At 37.7% G+C, this 23,552-nt stretch overlaps 1 protein-coding gene across 1 annotated transcript; it reads right to left on the reverse strand.

The window, feature by feature from the left end:
• Window positions 1-18,919: 18,919 nt before the first annotated feature.
• LOC128209125 (fibropellin-1-like) lies at window positions 18,920-23,529 on the reverse strand. The gene is made up of 9 exons (XM_052912997.1): window positions 23,422-23,529; window positions 22,742-22,855; window positions 21,066-21,179; window positions 20,819-20,901; window positions 20,408-20,479; window positions 20,139-20,223; window positions 19,811-19,911; window positions 19,469-19,534; window positions 18,920-19,236 (listed from the first exon to the last, which is right to left on the reverse strand). The coding sequence occupies exons 1-9, from the start codon at window positions 23,513-23,515 to the stop codon at window positions 19,132-19,134; spliced, it is 834 nt and encodes a 277-aa protein (XP_052768957.1). The 5' UTR covers window positions 23,516-23,529; the 3' UTR covers window positions 18,920-19,131.
• Window positions 23,530-23,552: the final 23 nt, after the last annotated feature.

Here is a 23,552-nt window from a genome sequence, read left to right on the forward strand (position 1 = left end):
TTCACATTACCCCATGTATACTGTTATGCAATTGAGTTGCTGATAACCTCGAGGACATAGTGTTACATACATATTTTCCATTCACCGCTGTATATTATGGAGCAAATCAGGTGCTGATAACCTTACGGACATAGTGAAACATACCTATTTCACATTCAACCCTGAATATTGTGGAGCACTGGCCGTGCTGATGACCTAACGGACAAAGTGTAACATACCTATTTCACATTGTCCCCTATATATTGTTGAACATATGGGAGGCGGATAACCTCACGGCCAAAGTGTAACATACCTATTTCACATTAACCCGTGTATTTTATGGAGCACTGGATGTACTGATAACCTCACGGACATAGTGTAACATACCTATTTCACATTCACCCAGGTATATTGTTGAGCACTTGAAATACTGATAACCTCACGGACATCTTGTAATATACCTATTTCACATTATCCCCTGTATTTTGTGGAGCACTGGAGGTTGTGATAACCTCACGAAAATAGTGAAACATACCTATTTTACATTCTCCCCTGTATATTGTGGAGCACTTGAGGTACTGATAAATTCACGAAAATAGTGAAACATACCTAGTTCACATTCTCCCCTGTATATTGTGGAGCACTTGAGGTACTGATAAATTCACGAAAATAGTGAAACATACCTAGTTCACATTCTCCCCTGTATATTGTTGAGCACATGAGGTGCTGATAACCTCACGGACATATTGTAACATACATATACCGTTTGATGGAAAAGGTCAGGTCTGGGAATATAACATAATTAGAAGCGTTTTGAGTCCTGTATGAAGTTATGAACAAAACTAAAGATTTTTTAGTTGATCTCGTTGTTAAGGGTGGGATCACCATTGAGAATGATATCAATGTCAACACGTGTGATTCTAGACATATCACGAATTAATGTTTGTCGAATATCCGTGTACAAGGGACAATGCAGGAAGAAGTGAGTGCTGCTTTCAACTTCCCCACATTCGCATAGATATGCGTGGAGTACTTGATGTGCTGATGACCCCACGGCCAGCGTGTAACATACCTTTTTCACATTCACCCCTGTATATTGTAGAGCAGTGGAGGTGCTGATAACCGCGCAGACATAGTGAAACATACCTATTTCACATTCACCCGTGTATATTGTAGAGCAGTGGAGGTGCTGATAACCGCGCAGACATAGTGTAACATACCTATTTCACATTCACCCGTGTATATTGTAGAGCAGTGGAGGTGCTGATAACCGCGCAGACATAGTGTAACATACCTATTTCACATTCACCCCTGTATATTGTAGAGCAGTGGAGGTGCTGATAACCGCGCAGACATAGTGTAACATACCTATTTCACATTCCCCCCTGTATATTGTAGAGCAGTGGAGGTGCTGATAACCGCGCAGACATAGTGTAACATACCTATTTTACATTCACCCGTGTATATTATGGAGCACTGGAGGTGCTGATTACCTCACGGACATAGCGTAACATACCTATTTCACATTTACCCATGTCTATTGTTGAATATTCGAATCCCCTGGCAACTAGTAGGTAGTGGAATATTGGTATCCCCAACTTCCAACTACCAACTACCTTCCAATTCTACCATCATTAATTACCCAGCCTTTGCGCAAATGGTTTGTTCTTGTCCCTCATTCAACGTGTGTACAACGAGCTCAGTCACGCAGACTTCGTTCAGCTCGTTCGTGACGAAGATGTGAATGTCGTCTCCTCCATAGCAGCAATGTATCACTAGGTCGCTGTTTAAATAAGAAAGTTAAGATGCTGTTTTTTTGTCATTCTGAAATGACTAGTTAAAAATAGTTATGCGATTTTCCTAATTGCTAAATCTGATTATGGACAATAGTATCACTAAAATAAAGTGAATGATTCCAGCTGATTAGACTTATTATAATATGTTCAATTAGCATTGATAATTACCATAACTGAGTTTTCTCCGTAATAAACGTTATGAAGGAGTCGCTGTTCTTCTTGTAAATGTATAGTGAATCCATTGGGGGTGATATTAATCGAGTGACCTAACATAATGTATACAAATCCTTAAACTCGTTTCACCTCTGAAGGTTCGTACCGGTATGGGGTTAAACAATAAAACGTTCTGAGTATTTCCATATGAAACTGTTATAAGGTAATCATGTTTATTATATGCCGATGCATTTACACAACACATGATTAAGACAAAAACACAGAAACAGTGTAGTGTCACATATTGAAGTTCATATTTAGATCATTCTCATTCATCAGAGGTTCGATCGTGATAAATGTAGTACGCATAGCATCATCATTCCGGTGAACGAGAATGATTAAGATGGACATGCAAAAGGAATTGGACCACTAGTTTTGTTAACATCAGCTACGGCCCTATCCCAAAATGTCACATAATAAACAAAGTGATTCTATCTTTACATAAGTCATGAAAACAAATGTCATATTTAATATGAGCACATGATATAACTGTTATACGAATCACTATAAACTTTGTCTATTGCACGTTGGAACGAAAAAAGTATCTCGTTTATTGTTCTGATAACTGTTAATTTTTTTTTCAAATAACTTTTTAAGAACAAACCTGACTACTGGAATATTGCCTGAAGAGAAAATATGAATGCGATCAACAACAAGCTATAAAAGCACAAAAAAGGGATAAAAACAATCCATATACATACATGAACTGTTTTGTAACAAAATAGTACATGCAAATCGAACATGTAAATATTCATACCGTCTATGCTTGGTGATATGTCAACTTCGAAACAGAACTCGTATATATTGTAACGACCTACGAAGTCAAGGCAAAACTTCTTTCAAGTCAGGGAAGATGTTGAAATACAACGAACACCGAGTTGAATGTGTAACGGTTTATAGTGTATTCTTTAACTTTGGATCATAAATATTAAACACATGTGTAGTCAATAGATATCAGTTTAAGTTGCATGGGCTCTCTAGTTTTCTATATTTGTCAACTATTAATTATCTTTTGTTTAAACAACTTGTTATAAATATTAAAGTAATGTCAAAGTACTAGACTAATAGATCAGATTTACGGGTGTTTTCTAACCCAAACGAGCTATTTGACATCAAAAACCCAGCTCAAACATACGAGGGTAACCTTACCCAAAACGAGCTATCCGACGTCAAAGATCAAGCTGTTGATCCCGAAAGGAACGCTGTTTATATAGAGAACCAGATATGCCCACGTGATCAAAACTGACCAATGGCGGCCGGACCGGTCAAACATCCAACCAATCACCGGAGGACCGGAGGAACGCTGACCAATCACCAAAGGACCGGAGGACCGCCCTGACAGAACAGAAGGACCGGTAGGGCGGTACTCACAGTGCCCACCGGGCGGTCCGGCAGCCATGACAGTTTGTTTACAATATTAAAAATACAAATTCAAGACATAAAATCAAGCAGTAGCGAAGTGGCTCAAAATATAAATGATTATCATAGGACAACTACTAATAAATAATGTTTATCTAATTACGAAGATGATGAAACAGTTATACTTATCAGTTCAAATTCATTCAACACGTACATGTAAGGTGGGTGGAGAACCCCCCTTGTATGTACATAGCAACAGGAATTATATGATTGGATGGAATTTAAACAGACATTACCTAAGGTAAGTGCAACTTTATAAAACATATCATAGTCTTTAAATATCTCTCAGTATTGTATATTAGTTCCACAGAAAGATGGCAAGTACATGTCCAGGTGAGTAACCTGCATAATGACAGGGTCATTACACACTCCCCAACCCTCAAAAATAAAATTCTCCTGAATTTTGCAACTTTGCCTTAAACTAAAATGTCAATTGAGCCACTGAAAGCAAAGTTATAATATTTAACACATATTTAAATTGTCAAACACAATATTATTAATCACCATATATCAAAAGTGTCTAAGCACCGTCATTGACACATTCAATGTCAAATATATAACTTTAATATCACATAATAAAATTGTTATCATATATATTTTAACGTTTATCATGAGCTCCGTATTACTTATGATAACAGACAACATTCATTTCTTAGGTATGATAAGGTCCAAATTATTTCCGTTCCGCTACCGCTTCCATTACGCATTTTAGGAACAAAGACGGTGTCATGGTAAAAATCGCACTCTATTGCAGCGCACATGGTCAAAAGAAAACAATGTCACAGAAATCAGAATGTTATTATTGCAGGTTGGATATATTAAGAAGGTAATGTACTGTTCATATTATATTAAAAAAAAGTTCAGTTACACGAGATGCATACTCAGTGACAATTCATCTACTCATGAAGACAAAATTTTCTTCACAATGAATTCTGTATGGACTGTAACAGTTCAGTAATTTTTGTCTTAAAGGAAATAATTTAACTTATGTGTAAATAACAATGTTAAAATTACAGCCTCATTGGAATGTTTTTGCATTTCAGAAGGATGCTGTCCAATGTTGAATCTCGTAACTGGCAGGCGTTTTCCATCATGGCGAGCCAGGAAAGATCAGTCGACTTTCCAAGGACCATGGACCGCAATTTGTTATAAATTGGAAATGATACTGGATCGGCTTTAATGTTAGCACTTCCTTCCAGGACAAGAAAGTTGAAACGCTCCATGAGGGTAATTCGATTATGGACTTGTTCGCCAAGTGCCTCGGCCATCCGCATGGCTGTATATTCGGCATGAAGGGCCTTAGTATCTCCTAGCATGGTCTTACAGTTAATTGGTGGCCAAACGAATTTCCCTGAGCCTACCCGAAACACAACTGATCCGGTAGACCAATCCCTCCTGGCAGCTGGAAAAAGCGGAAGGCCCCCCTTCTCCAGAAGACAGGCAGCGCGATGAGCGTCCGAGCAATGGACAGGTTGTGAGGAAACGTCTGACGTCTGAATCTGACTACAGGATGTAACAACCACTGGTTTGGCCATGTAAGGAGCTTCAGAAAAAGAAGATACTCTGTAGTTATCGGTGTTGGAATGTAAGTTGGAACTGGAACCACAAATTCTGGATGATACGCCATGAAATTAGAAGAAGTTTGCTCTTCTATAATAGGGGAAAAGTCCTCAATAGGGGTTGGACACGATGCTCCAGTAGGAAGGGAAGGTGAATCAAGCGCAAGAGACAAGTCCTGTTGATTTTCGTCCTGGCATGACGTGGCCGCAAGAGGAACTGCTTGAAATTCTGGGAGATCTTCGACTATAATCGAGCGAAAGCAAAGAACGGATGTCTGGAGATCTGCTGCTAAGTGTTGGGCAATTGGATGGGCACCGTGGACCTGTTTCCCTGCCAATGTTGGGTCGGAACAATGTGCAATTGGCAGAGCAGCCATTCGCTTTGATACGGCCTTCATTAGATTTGATCCAAAAGTGAAATTTCCTTTAACTTCGGCTCTGAATTTAACTGCACTGACACAGCCTTCCACAAGGATAAAGTCCACCATGTGGGCAATATGTGTATATTGGATGTTAACTTTAGGTCGCAATGCCTCAATCCAAAATTGAAATCCGTCTCCGCCCAAACACAACCCATTAGTTTTCCGATACTGTTCTTTATTAACTGCCAATGGAAACAATTCTTTTGGTACAAAGGCTTCCTTTGGAGGTTTAATTTCTGAATGGCTATTTTCCATATGTCTTCTGAAGTCCCGTGGACGCTTTACGTCGATTTTACAGTATGGGCACTTGACAGTTGAACAGGAGTGAACGGATTCCATGTGTCTTACTCTTAGTTTTGAATTGATGAAAGAGGTCTTGCATATCCAACAGGATTTATCCATGTTGACTAAAAACAATATAAGATAAAGTTATTTCTTATAACTAATAAATGTTGTGTTATTTTTCAATTCTTAATAAAATATGTTGTCACTTCACTTGTACTTAAACTAGTGTTCAGAAGTAAATGAGAGCCCTTGCAAATACATTAATCACCTCCAATATAATATATAACGTCATTTAAGTCAGCACACAAAACGATATATATACGCAAATATATCAATTATTCCGATATGTTATATTACCAACACATCAAGTAAACGATATTACACCAACCCTGGTGAAACATCCGGATAGGAAACGCCTTCCTACCCAAAACGAGCGCCCATCAGGAACACTCAACGTGTAGCATAATTAACGGCGTTAGGTACTACATTTGAAATGACTAATACTGCAGCAGAACTACAATTTTCTTCAGATTGTGTCGTTGTTATTGTTTTCTTTATAATGATGTTAGAATCGTTTTGATCCATTGTGGAATGTTATTTCCATTGTAAGTTATAAGCCTATCAACATGATATACTTTGGGTGGCTTCTTAGGACCGCACTTTACAAGATATGTGACGTCATCAATCATTTGGAGTACCAGATATGGACCCTTCCACTTAGGAATTAGTTTAGAACAAACACCTATACGTCTTGATGGATTGTAAACCCAAACGGGGTCTACAGACAATGTTCGCCGACGAGAACGGATATCGTAATTTCGTTTCTGCGCAACGCTGTGTTTCTTAAGTGATGCACGAGCAACTTCGTGTGCTCTTGTTAACCGGTCTTCCAAACTGCCGACATAATCATCCGTGTTTCGCGGAACATCCTCAGACCCAGGGATGCCCACAACAGCCCGCACCGGAAGTAGAACCTCTCGACCACCGGTTTGGTGTTACGCCCGTTGAACTATTGACAGACGACCGATAAGCCAACATAAGCTGTGGTATATACTCGTCCCAACGATTCTGTTCGTCTTCACAAAACATTGATAACATAGAAATAAAAGTTCTGTTGAAATGTTCTACAATGCCATTGGTTTGAGGATGAAGCGAGCTTGTTCGAATTTTGTCAATGCTCAATAAATCACATACATTTTTAAATAATTCTGAGCAAAAATTTGTTCCCTGGTCAGTAAGAATTTGTAAAGGAGTGCCAAATCGACAAACAAACTCGTTTACAAATACGTCAGCTATAGTCCTAGCTTCTTGATTTGGTAATGGATAGGCCTCGGTCCATTTTGTAAAGGTATCAACTACAATCAATACAAACTTGTTCCCTTTATTTGTTGTTGGTAGAGGACCCAGTATGTCTAGACAAACTCTTTCCATTGGTTCACCTGACAGTTGTTGTTTTAAAAGAGCTTTCGCCGGCAAGGGGCTCTTTCGTTTTGTGCATTTGTCACAAGCATTTATGTACTTTAAAACGTCTGACTTCATTCCCGGCCAATAAAATGACTGTTTGATTTTACCTAAAGTTTTTTCTGTACCTAAATGACCCCCAGTAGGAATATCATGAAAACATTGAATGATTTTATTTTGCAAACTTTTAGGCACAACAAAGCAAACATTTTGCCCATTATCAATCGGGTCGATAAATGAACAATGTAATAGTCCATTTATTACTGACAAACGATCCCATTGCCTCCATAATGTTTTAACAAAAGAGCTAAGACCAGAAATGGAACCCCAGTCCGGCCTCGGGTGGTCGTTTGACATTGCAGTCAACAATAAAGAAATCCCCGTATCATTTTGTTGGGCAAATTGTAGCTCTTCCGGTGAAAACCCATCGATGTATGGCCTGACATTTACGTTCCGCGCAAAATGTCCATCATCGCTACTGACATCAACGTCTATGTCATCCGCCGAGTGATTTAGCGACTGTTGTCTGCTACAAACTTTGCACGGCCGCCGACTTAAGGCGTCAGCGTTTGAATGTACGCGACCAGCACGGTGCACGACCGTTAAATCATACGTTTCCACTTCCTGGAGCCAACGCGCCATTTGACCAGTTGGGTGTTTTAACTGCTTAATCCAGCTGACTGCAGCATTATCTGTTCTCAATAACGTTGGCTGCCCATACACATAATGATGAAATGTCCGGAGGGCAGAAAGTGCTGCAAATAGCTCCTTCCGGGTGGTGCAGTAGGACTGTTCATGCCGACTCAGCGCCTTACTCATATAGGCCACCACGCGCTCGTGGTCTCCCTGTTTTTGGGATAGTACTGCCCCAACAGCGTGGTCACTTGCGTCGCTATCAATTATGAAAGGTATGTCCGGAAGGGGGTATGCTAAGACTGGCGCAGTGGTAAGAGCGTATTTTAGTTTATCAAATGAAATTTGGGCTTCGCTTGTCCATTTAAATTTAACACCCTTTTCACACAATTTGTGAAGCGGTCGAGCTATCGATGCAAAGTTTTGAACAAACCGCCTGTAATATGAAGCTAAACCGACAAAACTCCTCACTTGCTTAACTGACGTAGGAACTGGCCAATCACGAACGGCCGAAACCTTATCATTATCAGTGGAAACACCACTCTCAGATACCACATGGCCCAAAAACCTGACACTCTTTTGAAAGAATAGGCATTTAGATGGTTTAAGTTTTAAATTGGCAGTTTGAAGACGATTAAAAATGTTCTCTAGACGTTGAAGACCTTCATCAAAAGTGTGGGCCGGAGAAATAATGTCATCTATGTAGAGAACGAGCTCTACCCATTGTAAACCACGCAATACATCTTCAATGCAGCGTTCAAATGTACTAGGACTATTGGCAAGGCCGAACGGCATAACAGTCCATTGGTAGGGTCCAACGCTAGTGGCGAAAGCCGTTTTTTCTCGGTCCTCCGTTGCCATGCCAACTTGCCAAAAGCCGGAAGAGAGGTCCATTTGACTAAACCATCGAGCTCCGGCGAGGGCATCCAGACAGGCGTCCGTCCTTGGCAGGGGGTATGCGTCTTTCTTTGTGACAGCATTGAGAGCCCGATAGTCTACACAAAACCGAATAGAACCATCTTTCTTGGTAACCATGACTATTGGTGAACTCCAAGGACTATTTGATGGTTCAATTACTCCATGTGTAAGCATGTTTTCAACTTCTTGTCGCTCAGCCGCTCGTTTCCCCATCGGAAGGCGGCGCGCCGGCTGTTTAATCGGTAAAGCCTGCCCTGTATTAATCCTATGCTAAACCCGGTCATATCTACCTAAATCTGCAGGGCCTCTTGCAAAAATACCCTCATATTTCGCTAGCAAACATTTGAAATGTTCCTGTTGAAAAGTGTTTAAATGAACAGAGCTGCGCTCAAATAATTCACGAAGAAAGTCAGGCAATACTGTTTTATCCGAATTCTGCGTATCATAAGAGGAGTATGAATTGTTTTGTGAAACAGATCTAACTGACTGTTTTTCAATACATGTATCTTTATCTATATATGGCTCACAAAAAGCAATCTCTTGATTTACATTAAGAGTTACAGGGTCGTCACTACAGTTCACGTAGTTCACCTTACAATCAGGAGCCTGGGTATCTACAATCCCAGGTAGCAAGGAACAATTTGCCTGTTCACTATAATTAGATTCAATAAAACCATGCGCAGTTAATTTGTCATTATCTCGCACCGTAACTGGTAACCAAATGGCAGAATTTCCCGGAATGACTGTAGTTTTTCGAACAACAACGCGACATTTTTGTACTTTTTCTGAACCAACATAGCAGTCTACTATATTATACTTTGTTTGTATTTTGCCCTCTTTGTAATTTATACATTCAACGTGTTCTAATAGAAAATCCTGGCCTATAATGCAATCTTGTGATATGTCGCAAACTAGTACTTCCAAGTCAAACATTCGGTCACCAAAGTAAAATTGTAAGGCTGTTGAACCATGCGTATTAATCTGATTAGAACTCGCGTCAAACACTGGAACTTGAAATGGTTTAAGTAGATTTTTCTTTTCTTTTGGCAAATTTTGATACAAGTTACTAGATATTAATGAGCACGTTGCACCAGAGTCAATTAATACCTCCACGTCGGTCTTTCCAATTTTTCCTTTTGCATAAAACCCGTTATCCCATTTCCTGTCATTAACGATTCCGGTTCGAACATTCCCGATAGGCCTCTCGTCTTCCTGGATCAAGCCACGGCCTACTGACTCGACCGCCGGTCGTTTTCCTGTGGGGCGGCGCTTTGCATATGCCCCTGTCGTTGTTTTCGAGCCGGGCATTCGCGGTATAAATGATCCGGCGAATTACACTGATAACAGCGGCGAGTACGCTGCTTATTGTCGGAAGACGTTGTGTGCACCAGGGCAACGCTCTCTAGTTTCTCTAAACGAGAGTCAATCTTTTTGAACAAGCGTTCCATTTTTGTATCAAGGCCGTCGGTGTCCACAGCACGGACTACGTTTCGAGTCGCCCTGGGAAAGGATTCCCCTACTATGGCCTCATATGTTTCGATCACTCGTGCTGCGTCTGATACTGTCATGCAGTTGTGGTCGGAACAGCGACAACGGACCTCTACCGGAAGTAGTTTGTACAGCTGGTTTAATGCAATGGCATCTTGAGCTCGGGAATCCAGCTGTCTGTAAGCTTTTCTCGCTAACTGTCTCAGGTCATCGCACAAGGCGACAATACTTTCACCGGGTCTCCTCTGACGGGATTCCAGAACATTTAAGTATTTCTGGGCATGGTCACTTCCTCCAAAGCGCTCGCGCATGCGCTTCGTCAAGCGGCGGTACTCCCGTCGGTCGATGGTATCCAAGCTCATATAATATGTGCGTGCCTGGCCACGTAGACTGGACGCCATTAACAGGACCCGGGATCTATCGTCCCAACCCCCAAGCTCTGCACAATCTTCGAAATGGGAAAAGTAACTATCCCATGGTTCCTCTCCATTATAAGGCTCTGGTTTAACGAAACGCGATTCATGCCGGGAACGGTGTAAATCATAGTGGCTATTGTTCACATTTCGACGACTGCTCCCTGGGCCAGAACGGGAAATAGGGAAACGGGACTGCGGCTCATCATTATCAGATGAGGAGACAGAAGTATTTTGACGTACAGGTGCCCGTCGTCTCCGAGATGAGCGAGAACTAGACGAAAAAACCTCACTAACGGTGTCCATTTGAAACTCTTCTTCGGACGCTTGATTAGGTAAATTAAAGAAAACTTCATCATCTGTTGAATGAGCCATTATGTTTCTAATTGGTATCTTCGATGGAAATGAATATATAATTTATTCTTTGTAAATTGCACAATTTACCACAATTTACATAATAATTACTGTTCAATTAGGGTACATTTTATATAAATTGGCTACAAACGTCTATCAACATCACTTTCACAAGAAATGACCAATTTCACTTATTTTGCATAGTTTCGTTTTACATACACGTTTAATCAATTATTTTTTTAAGCATTTGTTTTAAAATCATTACACAGTAATTACTGTACGACCCAAACTGAGTCTGAACTGTATAGTAGAACGATGACGTCACACGTAGTAAAGCTCACGCTATATTTAAAAACATTTGGACATACAATGGCGAATCACATCGAATGTTTATCAAATGTGCATGGATTAAACACAACAGTCTTTGATTCCAGGCGTGGATTTAGATATTTAGACACTAATATCTATCCCACTTCTGACACCAGTGTAACGACCTACGAAGTCAAGGCAAAACTTCTTTCAAGTCAGGGAAGATGTTGAAATACAACGAACACCGAGTTGAATGTTTAACGGTTTATAGTGTATTCTTTAACTTTGAATCATAAATATTAAACACATGTGTAGTCAATAGATATCAGTTTAAGTTGCATGGGCTCTCTAGTTTTCTATATTTGTCAACTATTAATTATCTTTTGTTAAAACAACTTGTTATAAATATTAAAGTAATGTCAAAGTACTAGACTAATAGATCAGATTTACGGGTGTTTTCTAACCCAAACGAGCTATTTGACATCAAAAACCCAGCTCAAACATACGAGGGTAACCTTACCCAAAACGAGCTATCCGACGTCAAAGATCAAGCTGTTGATCCCGAAAGGAACGCTGTTTATATAGAGAACCAGATATGCCCACGTGATCAAAACTGACCAATGGCGGCCGGACCGGTCAAACATCCAACCAATCACCGGAGGACCGGAGGAACGCTGACCAATCACCAAAGGACCGGAGGACCGCCCTGACAGAACAGAAGGACCGGTAGGGCGGTACTCACTGTGCCCACCGGGCGGTCCGGCAGCCATGACAGTTTGTTTACAATATTAAAAATACAAATTCAAGACATAAAATCAAGCAGTAGCGAAGTGGCTCAAAATATAAATGATTATTATAGGACAACTACTAATAAATAATGTTTATCTAATTACGAAGATGATGAAACAGTTATACTTATCAGTTCAAATTCATTCAACACGTATATGTAAGGTGGGTGGAGAACCCCCTTGTATGTACATAGCAACAGGAATTATATGATTGGATGGAATTTAAACAGACATTACCTAAGGTAAGTGCAACTTTATAAAACATATCATAGTCTTTAAATATCTCTCAGTATTGTATATTAGTTCCACAGAAAGATGGCAAGTACATGTCCAGGTGAGTAACCTGCATAATGACAGGGTCATTACAATATTCATACTGTAAACAAGAAATAGCATGCTATATCAAAACGCACATGATATTTGAATAAAAAGTTTAAACAGTATTTGTTACTTGTGCTTACAATTAAAAAGCACACTTTATTGTTTCCAATCACATGTGAAACGTTTACAAATAACATTAGATCTGAAAACCATTATAAGTACATGACTCTAAACAGGGTTAACCGTGTTCAGATCCGTCCACCGTTGTCTGGTAACAACATACGTCTGTTCCAGATGATCCAACGAATGTGCAGTACGACAACTTCAGGTCAGGTGTTTCTGTCACATTGGTGACAGATAGGAGTATCTTTTCACCGCTCTAAAAATATTTCTTCTTAAAATGAGTAACACTGAACGGAAAAATAACTTAACATAGACTTTAACGTTTTAGTCTATAAAGGCTTGCATTCACAACTGTGTATTATGCAAAAGACCCGTTGTAGCATTTCAACTGCATCATTTTACGAGTTCTCGATTTCAACCTTTTTAAAATCGTAAGTTCATGAAGTTGATTGTTTTAACATCGTAAAGCTGAAATGTCGCTTAGGGTATAACGTATTGTTATTATTTTTTCTCTCATGTATTATCATGCATAGAATAAAAGTTCATTAATAAAAATGCATAACATATAATGTGATAATGTTTATTCAGAGTATTCCATGTTTTTTTATATTTTTTTTCAAATCATAAGCATACGAACAATACATGGAGATGCATTAATGGGCATTCTGGACTTCCCTACTTACCGGTGACTTTGGTTCCCGAAATAAGGTATAACAAAAGTACACATCTGAATTGCCAGGCAAACAGTTTTATTCAATTTACCTCGAGAATAATCAAACCGTGGTCCGTTGATACTAATGATTTCGTAGTCCAGGAGGAAAACCACTCCTTGAACTTCCTTGTAAAAACTGAACTGAATTAACACTGATCTTACTACTACTACTACTACTACTACTACTACTACTACTACTACTACTACTACTACTACTTCTACTACTACTACTACTACTACTACTACTACTACTACTACTACTACTACTACTACTACTACTACTACTACTACTACTAGTACTACTACTACTACTACTAGTACTACTACTACTTCTACTTCTACTACTACTACTACTACTACTACTACTACTACTACTACTACTACTACTACTACTACTACAAAAATGTCTAAAATGTTGTTATTTATTAAATAACTTCTTACTTATTTGAGTGTGCTAGTAGCCAAAAATAAAATGATTATTAAAAATACAATAAAAAAATAGATTCAAAGATGTGAATATATACATTTTTTTCTATATTGTTCAGTATATTTGTGTTGTGTATTAGCACTGTGTACTATACAAACAAAACTATCATTAACAATAAATGAAGTTTCGATATCAAAAATATGAAAACGTTTCCGAACAATTTATTTTGGCAATATTATTAATGCATAATTTATGCGTATTATACTCTTTTGGTTTGTACTAATTCAATTAAGCACGATTGTGATTACAGCTCTCGGCTGATATGACTTATTCTCGAACCTTTTCCCAGGTAGCTTGTCAAAACAACGTGTCTCTTTTGGGGACAAACCCACAACAACATGGTTGACTGACAACTATACCACTGTATCAATTTATGCGTATTCATAAATGGTAACTGTGAATTTTGAAAACAGGACTTTACTCAAAGTTAGCTACTTACAAATATATCGTTGCCTCTGTCGTCTAAGGTATATATCACATATCCAACTAAGAATTCTGGGGTAAAACACACAGTCCGTAAGAGGAAACGAAACAAAACCATGTGCAAACCGTCCTTTCTATTTCCATTTTGATATATTATTGTTATTCTTTTCATGTTTTATCATTAAATATTTAATTTAATTTTTATTTTAATTTTCAAAATGTTTTTGTTCGGAAATTATTGAAAAGTAGAGAAAATTTTAATACAGATATGCCAAAAGTCGATGTTTGGCTCATATAACAACATTAATTAAAACAGATTTTTTATGCTTGCAATGTGTCGGTCAGCATAGAAATACGCAAAGATTATTGTAAATGTTAGCATGTACATTTGGATTAATATGTTTGTTATTTTATTAAGCAAGATAATAATTTTATGAATGTAAACCAGCTATCACATTGAATGTAAGCATTCTGCGCGGACGTACGGAATTTAAAGTATCGGATTTAGGTTGAAGCGGAAGTGAAGAATACCTATAAATAGAAAAAAATATGGATACATTATACCAGAATAAGTATCATAGTATCGTCTTTGGTAAAAGTAAAATGGCACGGACAGTAAAGACAACTTAACAACTCACATTGAATTCAGAGGCATTTGTTAGAGTCGAAGTAACACATTTTAGTGCAATTGCTGATTCCCACTTAGCGACACGTAAAATAAATAAATCTGTCAAGATGTTAATGGGTCCGGAATGAAAAAAAAATATGGAGTAACTGTCAAAGATTTTCAAGGATTTCATTTTTGAATCGTGTTGAATTACGAAACAAAAATTTGTGGAATTAAAATCATAATATGGCGTGTTTTGATAATGATAATAATCCAAGAGTTCTGGAATGTCGTAAGATCCATTCTAATGCCACGTTTATATTGCCAACATATGTCCATGAGGGAAACATTATCACGTTGGCGAATTTGCACCAAGTATATTTTAAGATGCATGTATACGCCTATTGAATTTTATTGAATACTTTCAATTATATCCGATGGTTCGCGTTAAAAATGACATATACAATTCTGTTATTATAAGATATTATAAGAAACAAACTACAAGGGAGAATACGTGAATATTTCTTACTGCGATTCCTCTATTGTGCAATTACTTTGTTGTGCGAATAACGTATAACGTATAATAGCCACTGGCCACTTGAGATAAGCTTTTCGAATTAAAGCCTGTTGCGGTTAACGACAACACAGAGATCAAAGACTCTTTAGGGCTAACTTATGACGTAGTTCCAAATGATCAGTGTATCCATGGTAACTCACCGGATGTTTACATAACAAACAGTAACATACCTCTGTTATCCATCACAGCCTCCCTAGAAGCTAGTGTTCTAGACCTACTAGAACAATCATCAAACACATCCAGGAAATACCGTATTGGTATAATACTTCCACTTTGGATAACTTTGACCAGATCTTGTTATTCCATTACTACAGTAATTGATGGAGACGACTTTAACTTATTGAACAAGCTCTCTAGCAACCCAAAGAAGCAAGCCCGTTTACATTTCAAACACTGTCGTCTCAAGAGGAGACGTAATGTAAGTGTGCCGCCGATGTTTAGGTTCTTAAAACACCATTGGTTACTTTATGCACACTATGTTCCGAATTAGTGTAACGGAGTGCTTGAAGAAGTTAGCACAGTTGCTGCAGCTTGGTGTATTCATTAAACGTGGTCGTTAAGTATTTGGAAATGGATCAACTAATTAGTTTGTCTGATTTTACTCTTCAAGTTTACGCTTGATCCGATATTGTTTACAAAATAGGGTTCTATAAATAAATGAGGGAACAAGACAGTTACACACATATGTTTTGCTGAATTAGGTCTGCCTTATTCCCGTTTGTTGTGCCTCCCTGCTATATTCATGAATACAAGGACAAGTGTCAGGTGGATATATCATATTTTATTCACCAGTTATTTATCACTGACCGTTCCGAGTTATCACCCAAACATTTATTGCCAATTTGATCATTCATGAGGTTTGTGGGTGTTGCTTTGTGATCTTGCGGCGTTCTGTTTCTCATTGAATGTTTGTTAGGCTTTTACCTCTTTTATTTTATGCATTGATGTGCGGAAGGCATCTCTGAATTTCTTTTCGTGTTTTAACAATGCAAACTCACAAACTTTTTGTTTCACATTTTCAAGTAACTGCTTATGACATGAAAATATCATATCTGTCAAAGGGAATGCTTGGCAGCGTATCTACTTTATGTAATTATTTAAATACGTCCTTGGTCGAAATTCACTTGAAATGCTTTACACAAAAGTCATTATACGTTTGTTTGAATATGCAGATGTTGTCTGGTATAATCATACTCAAGCTGAGCTGACGAAGACGACTTAGAGAAAGTACAAAACGAGGCGACACGAAGTATTTTCGTTGCAACACAACGTGTCTCCATTTAAATCTTCTATACTAAAAAGGGACTTGAATCTCTAAAGGAAAGAAGACTAAATCATAAACTAACCTTCAACAAGACAATTTGTTCTCTTACTCCTACGAACCTTTCAGCACTTATCCCATTATGTGTTGGAGATTCAACCTGGTAAAATCTTGTTACACTCTACTAATCTTCCGAATGCTTGCATGTAAATCACCATAACTAGCGACCCCCTTTTTGTCATATACCTTATATTCTCGGAATGCACTATTAAAGACTTACGTTTTTCTCCATCGTTACCTTCATTCAAGAATAACCTAAAGAAAACAGAATTACATTACACCAAATATATTTTGAATTAATGCACTGTAACAGTCTTATCATTGGTTCACCAGATACTTTGTCAATAACTCACACTGCCAATGCGGAGAAATTGAGGATGCAACCCATAACTTCCGCACCTGCCCGCTATTTCATACTTAATCAGTTATCTAATATCGACCCTTGTCCCTCCAAACATCACTGTCTGGATCAAAAGAAGCCATTCTTCAGAGAAACATAATGTTGTTCTGAAATGTGAACACCTCCCGTACTATTGATTGACCATATAGCAAAAACCGTTGACTTACTTAGGTAAGTAATGTGATGAATTTGATGATTTTTCTCTGTGTTACAGGCAGGAAAAATAAGGATTTATTTGCATTCCCTCGCACTGGCCACAATAATGAGGATGAAGGTTTCATGGTGTCTTTACCAGACTGGACACCGTTGCCCAAGTGAGAAGTAAGATGACGGTTTTGTGTTTCCTCCCCTACACTGATAACCATTACCACAAATTTGAAACAGATATATTGTTATTATATGTTTTGCATCGTGTTTGTTATTGTTCCTGAGGCATCTTGCTTCTAGGGAACGACATAATAGCGCCCGGCAGGAAACCCTTCAACCAATGTAGTGTCTTTGTTACGTTCTTATGTTCTTATCTATCTATTACTTCAGCGAATACTAATAGTTTACATCAACTTCTAAAGATTCATTTTGGTAATCGAATATCAAATATTCGATTGAAAAAATCACCGAATATTCTAGTATCAATTTTGCCATTCGTTTGCATCCGAAATATATATCTAATAACTCTTTGAATATTTTAAAGCCGTATGTAGTGACTCTTCACTTTAATTGTTCAAAGAATGACCCTGTGGTCAAAACTGGCCCCGCGCAGGGGTACAAGATTTTATATAAACGTGTATAGTAGTTTTAAAAATCTGCTCCGAAACTGCAAAGCCAGAGCCTTGATATTTGATATGTAGCCTCATGTAGTCGTTCTAAGTATTGGTTCCGAGGCAGAAAAAAATGTGAAATATAAGGACATTTACTGCATCCCTCTGCTGTACACACACATGTCATTTAGTTGGTTTAAATCTGTAAATTGTGAATTTGGCGACTCTTGCGAAAATGAAATATCCCCGATGGCATGCGAGATGGCCACCATAAATTCAGCTTTCAGTAAACATGCCAAGTTCGAATTAGACTATTTTCATTTAATATTTGTTAACATCCACATGAATCAAACTTCTCTTATACTGTTTTTCTAATTGAGATAATACATTAAGCACTTCAACGTTAAGCTCAAGACTTCAAGACGGTGGAAGGCAGCGTCTTTTTTATATTTTTTACTGTCTTATGAAGTAAGGCACATTGAAGTCATTAATCAAAAATGAAATTGCATTGTAAAATAAAACAAAACGTTATGACGACTAATGATCAAAAATAGATCTTAAATCGATGCTTTAAGAATAAACTACTTTAAGCGGGTACTTTAAGATGGGTACCGTAATGGACGGAAGCCAATGTCTAAGTGTAAAGCATTTTGCTTCTGTGTAGGAAATAGTTCAATAAGATGATGGTAAATGGTGCTGGTATACTGCTGAGTTTGGATTCCGGAGTAAATTCAATTCTAGCTAAGAAAGGTGGATTAAAACGGATGGTTTTCTGCAACATGAAATTTTCTCTACCAATACACATAGGGGTGCGTTGTATTTCTGAACATATTTGGTTTTTGGGCTTGAACTGCGTGTCTATTCAACAAAACATAAATTTGAAGCTTTTTGCATATGGACAAAACGCATATATCGTCGTACCCTGTGCACCGGGGGATTCTGGCTGTATAGTTTTGCACATTACGAATGCAATAAAAACTAGGTCGAATGTTTTTTCACACGTTAGAAATAAAATAATTGTACATTTACAAAATATAACTAAAGATCAAAACAAACATATTTGCAAAGGTTTTTTAATAATTAGTAATACTACACTAGTAAATTACTTCTTGATTAAATGTAATCATTTGTATTATTATTTTTTCATATTGAATGACACATCACATCACATTGGTGCTTCAGCATATATGCTACAATCATAGTTTAGATAAAAAATGAAGAGAATCAGACACCGTACTATGTAGTTCAACATAATGTCACATGATCGATTTTTCAACAATAGGGACCGAAGTAGGCATGGGTCATGTGTGTCATGGTAAGATTCCTCTTGGTCTTAAATCCCTTGCGAAAGTGGACCATCAAATGTTATCCAACAATGGAGACCTCGGCTGGTCTGGTGCAGTTAGTGTTACACATATCCTGGTCACAACATGACTGGCAGAATCCACCAGCGGATGCCACGCCCGGGCACTGGAATGTGAATTTCAATACGATATGATTTGTAAAGGTAAACGTTAAACCCAAAGAAATGCAGAGAATTGAGCATTGTTACGTACGCAACAGAATTTAAAACATATTGAATTTATGCTTTTGTCGCAGGAACGTTTGTGAAGAACTATATACTAAACTACGGAAAGGATGAGGTTTTGATTTCAACATCAAAACTTTGCTTAAAGTTAAACAAAAATATGAGCATTGTTACCTGGAAGTTCTTGCTCACGCATTTTCCGTCAAAGTGTGTAAAAGGACTTCCGTAGATGGTGCAAATCTGTAAAACACAGGCGGGTATATAAGAAAACCTTATTACGAAAACCTCTGTTATAAAAAGCGCTCTGTAAAATACTAGGTACTGTTGAATTATCGTTTTATTACAATATTCACGCATTATATCAATTCAAAAAAAATGTTAAACTTATCCCATGGTTTTGTTGCAGATTTGAGGGCAATCGTTTCGTTTCTGGCATTCATGTGAATAATACGATAGCACAATATCAACAGCCTCTATGCTTTTGCTTGTTATGGCCATGTATAGACTTGTTCTTACTTCGTCCTTGGCGCAAGGGGCTATGTTTTTGCAGAGGGCCATGTTTTCTATGTCATCACAGTCTAGACACAAAGGTCCGCGATCACTTCTAATGCCGTGTCCTACAATACAAATTTTCCTGTGCAAAATGAAAATTGCAAAGAGAAAATACTATTGACGACACAAAGTAATTGATGTTTTGATATTAAAACTTCGGTTCAATACGCGAATATCACCATTCATGCTTTCTGTGAATGTTTGATTGTGACTGTTCATTCACAGAAATATAATTCAATTATACCGACGCCCCTTAGCACAGACAAAGTATCTAATTAGAATTTTTTCTCACCCACTACGCTACATCCTTGGTGGTTGCAGAAGTTTGAGGTACAGCAATGAGTGCAGGTGCCATCAGAAGACCCGGACATACAAACCTTCATGTGTACAAATACATACTAAGATGGAGTTCTTACACAAATAAGATGCACGCTTATATAACATGTTTATGCCGAAGTCAAATAAAGATTTAATGTTAAATGGTTATTTTATTTATTCCCTGTCTTGTTTACTGTTGCAACAGCCTATGCTGTAATGCAGAGTTATTCAAGCAGTACTTACATTGGCTTTTCGACATCCAGTATCATATCTTCGAGATCCATCAGATTTTTCATATGTTTCAGTTACACAAACCTAAAACGTAAGACGAAATTAAATAACATGACCCGATAATGTTGGTCCGTATAGCTTATTGAACATTTTCCCCGAGTTAATGCTTCAAACTTCATTAAACGATCATACAATACGACGCTATCATATTGTTTAGTCAAATTTATTCAGTTCTATGAATGTTACAAATCAGTTAATTGCCACAGTTTGATTTCACAGTCCTGAGATAGCACAGGTATTTGTATTTTATATAATTAGAAGCAACATGACGCATAATACAGAATCGGTGTATACATAATAAGTATATCAATACTTATAAAATAAAATATGAATCTTAAATGTGTGTTTAAAATGTAAACGCACCTCATCTGACTGGCATGTAGTTATAGAAGTACATGTCTCTGCCATTCCGAGATGAGCGCAAGAAAAACACGTGGGTCCGTTACCTGACACAAATTCAAGAATATGTTAAACTAAGGCAACGGTTAACACTGCTCAACATCAATTGCAAATATTGATGAACTCCGTTACGGTTACAAGTAGAGGAAGTTTCCAATCCCATGAACAATTACTCAACTTTAAGTAAACAAGATATGACATGTTAGCCTACCATCAGAGCAGTCGACGCCGGCGAATCCAAGTGGACAGTTACAGGTGAACGAATTTACCCGGTCTAAACATACACCTCCGTTTCTGCATGGTGAACTCTCACACTCATTTATTTCTGGCATGAAGTATACATCATATGAACAAAGGATAACAATGACTACCATCATCTTTATCTGTTATGAAATGAACTGTATGAATATTTATATGAACAACAATGAAAACAAGTTCAGTAGTCGAATGTGTACACATAAACATATAAAAATGTACCTGACTACCACTGTGAGGAAGTAAAATATCACCTAATAACACATGTTAACGATCACCGTGAAATTGACACAACACTCGCAACTTTTTTTTATATTTTCTTGCTTATTGGCAATCGAATGAAAAAATAATCAGCAGCCAACCGTATGCCACTCGATTATGGCTTTCATGCAGTAGAATGTTTGTCATTCTTGATGTTGTGATTTTGAGAAGATTCAAAATCGAACTGGAAACGGCGAAGCATGATAATGCAATAGGCGCCTAGTGGTTAAATAAGTGTCCGATAACACAAATAAATATCTAATTGACATCAGTTTTCTAAACTTTACCAAAATAGGTCTGAAAGTGAGACCTGGATAATTCGCAAAATAGTGTAGGTATAAAATAAGTCGACCAGGTTATTGGTCGGGTAAGTAAAAAAAACAAATTATAACGCCTTATTGAAAATTTAAGTTTGCAAGAGTACTCGAAACGGTAAGTATTAGATTTTTAGATTTTTAGGACCAGTTGCCAATACAATAAGTATCCTTTTAAATATTGTTTTCGTAAGTTATACAAAATGTGTGTTTGTCTGGATCATCCATTCCAAATGTGTATAATAATGTTTTCAAAGTGTGAAACATCAGGGATGACTATATGGGATCGTACTAAGTGAACTCGGTTATCAAGTGGCATACGGCAAGGAAGGTCTTGTTTAATTTAGATACCTTTCTGAAAATGATGTAAAAAATCCTGTGCGTTTTGTGTGTCAATTTCATCATAGTTGTTCACATGTTGTGGTCGAGTATTTTGTTTTTGCTCATTAACAAGTAGTACAATAATTTCAGAAAATCCGATTGGCAAGCACTTTTGTCCTAAAATATTTTAAATCTTGCCTGATATCATATGTATCAAAAGCTAAGTTATTTTTAAACAAACGAAAGCAGGAACAATTTATAAAATATCTATGTCAATAATGTATGTCTAATACACTGATACCCTGCTTCGAACGTTTAGTGAAGATAAATATGAAAACACTTTTGGTAAAACGACTAGTAATGAATATATAACCAAATGCAATAACATACGATGAAAACTATAGGGAAAAGCCCAGTAGTACGACATTTAATATTAACCCTGTTTAGAAGCATAAGGTAAAGGTCACAACAAACACACACACAACACACACACACGCACACGCACACACACGCACATACACACACACACACACACACACACACACACACACACACAACATACAGACCAAACGCGCATTAGAATTGCTTTTCTAACAATAATGATGTAACGACTTTAAACGGTCAGTGAAACACGATTTCATTGGAGCAAGCGTGTACTCAAGGTATTAACTATTTTATATGCGCATAACGTCACACTAGTTCGATAATACAAGGACAAATAGTAAATAAAACGTACTTGAATTACAAAGCGTTCCACTGTATCCAGGCTGACATTGGCAAGTAAATGTTGCCAATCCATCAACGCAGGTACCATTATAAGCACATGGGTTTGACAAACACTCGTCGATATCTAAAGACGAATAAAGGTAACGTTGTTATAATTCATTGATAACCACCCTTTGAAAGATCTGGCAGTTAAAACTCAAAACTATCTATTTAAAATCGTTGAAGGACCTGTTAACAATTTTTATTGTGACCAGACTGTAGTATTTCATATAAGGACCTAAACAGTTCGAAGAAAGTGTTTTTGTATTGCGCGCGCGCGCGCGCGCGCGCGCGCGCGAGAGAGTGAGAGAGAGAGAGAGAGAGAGAGAGAGAGAGAGAGAGAGAGAGAAAGAGGGGGGAGAGAGGTGGAGGAGTGGAGTTATGCCTAAATAAGGAGAAAAAGGGAAAAACAATGTGTATTTTTCAGTTTATTAATGGCCCATCCTGTTGAAACTTTCATTGACAACACAGTGCTGTTTTACAAATCGTTCTATTATATTATTGTAAATTAAAGCGCAATTTAATTTTTTCAAAAAAAAAAAACGTTGTTAAACATGAGTTGAAAACAAACATGGAATAAGGATACCCCAACAAAGAAAACACAGATTTAAAAACGGTACATTCATAATACGTTCAAAAAATGATATGTACCATGCTCGCATCTGGTTCCATCAAATCCCTCAGAACAGCTACACGTTAAGGTGTCTACACGGGAAGAGCAGGTAGCTCCGTTTAAACAAGGCATGGATGCACAAATGTCTTGACCTGAATTAACAAAAAAA

This window comes from Mya arenaria, chromosome 11, assembly GCF_026914265.1.
Source record: "Mya arenaria isolate MELC-2E11 chromosome 11, ASM2691426v1".
In the NCBI taxonomy this organism is placed as follows: domain Eukaryota; kingdom Metazoa; phylum Mollusca; class Bivalvia; order Myida; family Myidae; genus Mya; species Mya arenaria.